At 44.5% G+C, this 5,398-nt stretch overlaps 1 protein-coding gene across 1 annotated transcript in view; it reads left to right on the top strand.

Moving 5' to 3' along the window:
• Rasgrp1 (RAS guanyl releasing protein 1) overlaps nt 1-5,398 on the top strand; it is a 62,315-nt gene that overhangs the window by 40,065 nt on the left and 16,852 nt on the right. Inside the window, exons 5-6 of the mRNA XM_021192217.2 lie at nt 1,004-1,135; nt 3,120-3,273. Coding sequence (XP_021047876.1) covers nt 1,004-1,135; nt 3,120-3,273 — 286 coding nt within the window. The remainder of the gene's footprint in view (nt 1-1,003; nt 1,136-3,119; nt 3,274-5,398) is intronic.

Here is a 5,398-nt window from a genome sequence, read left to right as displayed (position 1 = left end):
TGCCTCTGACACTGTAGGCTGCCTTTGGACACTGATGGCTTCCCCTGGACAGCAAGGACCTTAATACTGAAAAGTCGGCCAAACAGTGGATTCCCTCCGGTGTACCTGTGCTTAAGATTTGTATTCTTATTCCTGTTAGATTTATGAGTTTGCATCAAGAGAAGAATACAAGGATAATCAAGGGTCTCTGTTTTCTTCTTTATTTTATCCTTAGTTCTTGCGGGAATATAGATCACTGAACATTTTAAAAATTCTGAAAACATAATAAACACTCACAACCAACTACCATTTTGTTTATATCCTTCATGAAGTTTTTTTTTCCTCATTTCATTTTTTAGTATTTCTTGCTAATTTTTTTTTTTGTTGGTAGGGTTTATGATGTCATTTTGAAACATAAATGTTCTTTTCACTGCTTTCTACTTACATACTGCTATCCCTCCATCCCCTTGCTTAGGCACACCTTTAATCCCAACATGTGGGAGACAGAGGTAGGCAGAGTTCAAGGCCAGCCTTATCTACAAAACAAGTGCCAGGGCTACACAGAGAAACCATGTCTCCAACAACAACAACAACAACAACAACAACAAAAGATAGATTTTGCTTAGCTTTCTGTTGTAAAGACTTCTCTCTAGTTTTTACATGTTATGATAAACATGATTTTTCATAGTAATATTAGCAGGTAATAAAAACATACTTTACAGATACACGTACCATTTTTGGATAATTGTTTGCGTACACGGCCATGTCTAGATCCTGTCTGGATTCTTTCCAATGATATGCCTTCTTTTCTCGAATCAATTTGTGTGTGGAGACACCGAAGCCTGCTAAATGGTTTTCTTTCCTCCCTGGAGCCCTCTTCCCCCCAGATCTTTTGCTATGGGACAAATCTTGCTCTGTCTTCTGAGTGCTTTTTTTTTTTTTTTTTGTAGTCGCAGATTCCTCTGGGAGTCTGCCCAACTGTGAGGCCCAGGGTTTAAGGCTCTTTCTTCTTCCCTTCCTGTAGGTATTGGATAACAGAATTCTGGATCATGTTCAAGATGGATGCCAGCTTGACCAGCACCATGGAAGAGTTCCAAGACCTGGTGAAAGCCAATGGTGAGGAGACCCACTGTCACCTCATCGACACGACGCAAATGTGAGTGTCAAGGTTCTCGTGGGTCCTTCGAAACCACATTCCTCCAGTACCTGAGCTGTGATGCTGGTCCTCTCACTGTCTCCACCTCCAAGAAGCTCAGACAGACAGGTTCCATGGGAGCCCCACCAACAATAACTTGACATTCAATAGAAAAGCAGAGAGGCCATGTAGTAAGGAACTTGCAGGGGGTGGGAGCAAAGAGCTGAGGGAGCCAGACCTGACTAGAAGATAGCCTTCCCACGAGAAACTGAAAGCCTGTGCCTGGGCTAGGGTCTCTTTAGTAGTTAGGGCAACAAGCACCCCTGAACTTACATGGACCAGGAAGTATTACAGAATGTCTCAAGCAGAGATTTAGAACATTCAGAGATACCTGTGAGAGACCGTTCAACTCCCAGAGCTTCAAGGGAACTGGGGGATATTTCACATCATTCTTTGAGTTCCAAGCACCCCAGAACTTACATGGACCAGGAAGTATTACAGAATGTCTCAAACAGAGATTTAGAACATTCACAGATATCTGTGAGAGACCTTTCGACTCCCAGAGCTTCAAGGGAACTGGGGGATATTTCACATCATTCTTTGAGTTCCTTATTCACACAGTTGGCTCACTCTGGAAAATGAGCCCTTCTTAATTTGGGGAAGGAGGGTATACATATTACATGCTGGGGTTTTTTATGTGTGGTCAATTGTTTTGCAATAATACAAACGCTCAAAAGTACAGAGTTCTCGAACTGCAGCACTGGAGAGGTCAATTCACTCAAACTCCTGGTTTTGCTTGTGGTCTATGACCAACAGGCCCGGGTCTGTGAATAGTCTTATACATACATTTATCGCTGCCTTCTATTTTGACACAGCTCAGAGGAGAACTAGCAGCAGAGTTGTTGCTGCCCTCCAAGCCTCGCTTACAGTATCCCTGCACAAAGAGATGCTTTCAAAGCCACATCCTCCAATCCCAAATCAATCTGTTCATCTGTCTGGTACTCTCTTCTCCTCTGCTTGGAATTATATAACTTGGTAGATAAAAGCATTTTTTTTACCCAAAAATATCAACCTTTTCATTTTAAAGATGAAAACCCTTGAGCCCAGGGCCACTTGAAAACCTCAGTTTTCTGTCCTAATATTTCCTCACGATGTCTTTCACTGTGCATTCTTTAGAACTGTTCATTGAGGATATTTCCTGACCTGGTATATTTAAGGAATCATGAGTTGCGTTTTCCTTTGCCAGGCCTTTGCTAGTCGTGAGTACAGGTGGGGAAGAGGCCTATAGAATATGTATCCTTTTCCAAGCTTAAAACCAGGGAATCTTTGTGTCAAGAGTCAAGGCCCTCCCAAATGCCTGTTTACAATCCCAAGCCTGTACCCTGCTGCCTTTCAAACCAGGCTGCTTCCCTCTGCTTAGTATGAAACTGAAACTAAGAAAGTCTCTGGGGTGGGCTCTGAGGACATTGGAGAATAATTGGGTCATCCTAGGGTCAGTTAATGTATATGGTCATTTCTGTAACTGGGGACTTTGGAGGGAAATGACTTGTTTCTGCCCAGTATGACCAAATGTTGTTGCCAGCAATTTCTTGAGGCATTGCTGTCTTCTCCCTATTCTTTTCTGAGCTATTCTGGCATAAAAATTAGCTCCTTCTTACGATTTCCACCAACAGTCCCATAACCCTAGCAGGAATAACAGAGCACAGAGACATGGAAGGAGTAAGCATACTAAGGTCAGAGGAAGAGTCAGGAACAGGGCCTAAAAATGCCTCTTTCCCACTGCCCTCCTGTCTCTCTTGCTGCATCCAAAAGGCTCAATTCTTTGAATGATTATCAGGAAAAGCAAGATGGACTAGGGGAAACTCCGTTAATGCACCGTTTTGGCCAAATGGAGCTTGCTAACTATGCTTTGGGAATTCTGTGGGTAACACTAGTATGCCTTCTCAGGAAAATCCCTTGTGACTGACTCTTGTTTTCTTCTCCCTTTCTTATTTACTCACAAAAGTAATTCTCGAGACTGGTCCAGAAAACTGACTCAGAGGATAAAATCAAATACCAGCAAGAAGCGCAAAGTGTCCCTGCTGTTTGACCATCTGGAACCTGAAGAACTGTCTGAACACCTCACCTACCTTGAGTTCAAGTCCTTCCGAAGGATATCTGTACGTAGACAAGGGGCAAGAGAAAAGCTACTCTGGGGAACTTATGAATATGAGCAGAGAAAGTCAGCAGCCAGTTTCCCCCCTAACCCAGCGTGATGCTCCCCTTGGCATGGTGCTGGAAGACTTCCCTAGCTGGCATCCTGGGATCTGGAAACCCAAGGCCATCAGAATTCCTTTGGCTGCCCATGCCCTGCTTCCCCATCCCACACCCTCCATGCCTACACACCACTCCAGCATTCACTCGGCCTATCAAGCTATGGCCCTGGGGGATTCACATGATATACTGCATGCATGCTTATATGTGGGCACACATACCCTTCAGCCCTGATCATTAGACTTTTAGAAAATTGTTATGTAACCTTTACCAAAAAAAATAAAGAAGAAGAAGAAGAAGAAGAAGAAGAAGAAGAAGAAGAAGAAGAAGAAGAAGAAGAAGAAGAAGAAGAAGAAGAAAGGAAAAAGGAAAGAACGAAGAAAGGAAGGAAAGAAGGAAGGAAGGAGGGAGGGGGGAGGGAGAGGAAGGAAGGAAGGAAGGAAGGAAGGAAGGAAGGAAGGAAGGAAGGAAGGAAGGAAGGAAGGGAAAATAAAAGATAAAATGGGAATAAGCTTCCAAAGAGTTGGAATTCCAGGCTCTGGGAGGTTCTAAATCTAAAACAAATGTGACCAATTTATTCCAAAACATACCTAAATCACTAATATGGTGCCAACATGGCCAGCATTATCGTATTTCTAGAAGCAAACTATGCTAACTCACGCTGTTGGTGTAGTCAAGCAGAGAAAAGAGAGATTAAGGGAAAGGGATTCAACATCACCATCAGCAACAAGGAGAAATCACTGCACATCCTGTTCTCACTGTAGTTCTCACAGCTGACTCCACAGGACACCAAAGAACACTATTCCACACAAGAGAACTTGTCACCTGCCCAAGAGAATTTGCCGCCACATTAGATGCAACACATGTGCTTTCCTGAAGCACGACACACTTATTCCACACAGGCTGGTTCCCTCCCACACACAGGTACTGTCTTCAGTTTTGCTCTGACACCAGACAGTACTGACCTAGAATGACCTGGACTCCCAGGTGTAGGATGGAGGGCCAGGGGGTTGACGAACAAGGTCTGCACAGCTTATTAGGGTTGGAGCTCATGCGTCCCAATCACTCAGCACCAACTTATTGAGCCTGGCTGTGTGTGGACAGAAAAGAGCAAATCAGATCACAGTGATTACGTCATACCTTCTCCCATAACACTGATACTCTGTCATCACCCAACCAGGAGCCCAGCAGCATCCACTTGGGACCGGCTCCAAACACTTTTCTTGGCTAACTACCCAGATTCCTCGTGGGCATCCCTCAGAGTGCTGCCCCCCCCCCCCCCCCGTTGTGAAGCTTCAGCTGGGGATTTTCCATTTAACCCACCCCACCTGTCCCAAGGCTAGACAGGTGGTCTCTGAAAAGAGACCATTATCCCACTGGAAAGCAGAGCTGTGCTGGGGACACTGGCAGAGCAGCCCCTGGCCTGTGTGGTGTCTGCTTTAGGCCAGTGCTCAGCTGAGGCAGGCGGGAGTGACTGATCATCAGTGTGAGACTGAATCAAAGCCAGCATCTCTGGGTTGAACAGTGTTCTGTTTACAGATAAAAGCTTCCCTATCTTTTGAATGGCCTGGCCCCTTCTTAGAAGGCTATTTCAGCAGACCCTTACTTGCTTTTGTTCTTCGTCAAACAATAATTTTTCCATCCAATATAGAGCTGCGGGGAAATGTATCTCTGCTGTGATTTCTTTGTTTAACACTTTCTGGGAGGATTATATTGCAGAGATAGTTCTCTCTTTCAAAAGAAAAGTAAGACAAGTAGGTTGAATGTGATTCTAGTGAGAAGGAATATAATGTATTCATTGGAGGGAGGGTGACAGCTTCCTCTTAGAACAAGGAAGACCTTTGCTTTCTGTAACAGCCTCACAGTTTTTCTCAAGAATCCTTCTGTCCTGCTCAGATGCATCTGCCCACCAGCAGTCACAGCATCGTGGGTGGGGATTGGGCAATGCACATCTGTTTTATTTAGGCTGGGCATGTATTTAGGGAGGATACACACACACACACACACACACACACACACACACACACACAC

Source organism: Mus pahari, chromosome 3, assembly GCF_900095145.1.
Source record: "Mus pahari chromosome 3, PAHARI_EIJ_v1.1, whole genome shotgun sequence".
Classification (NCBI taxonomy): Eukaryota; Metazoa; Chordata; class Mammalia; order Rodentia; family Muridae; genus Mus; species Mus pahari.
This window is presented reverse-complemented; position numbering and strand designations above follow the sequence as displayed.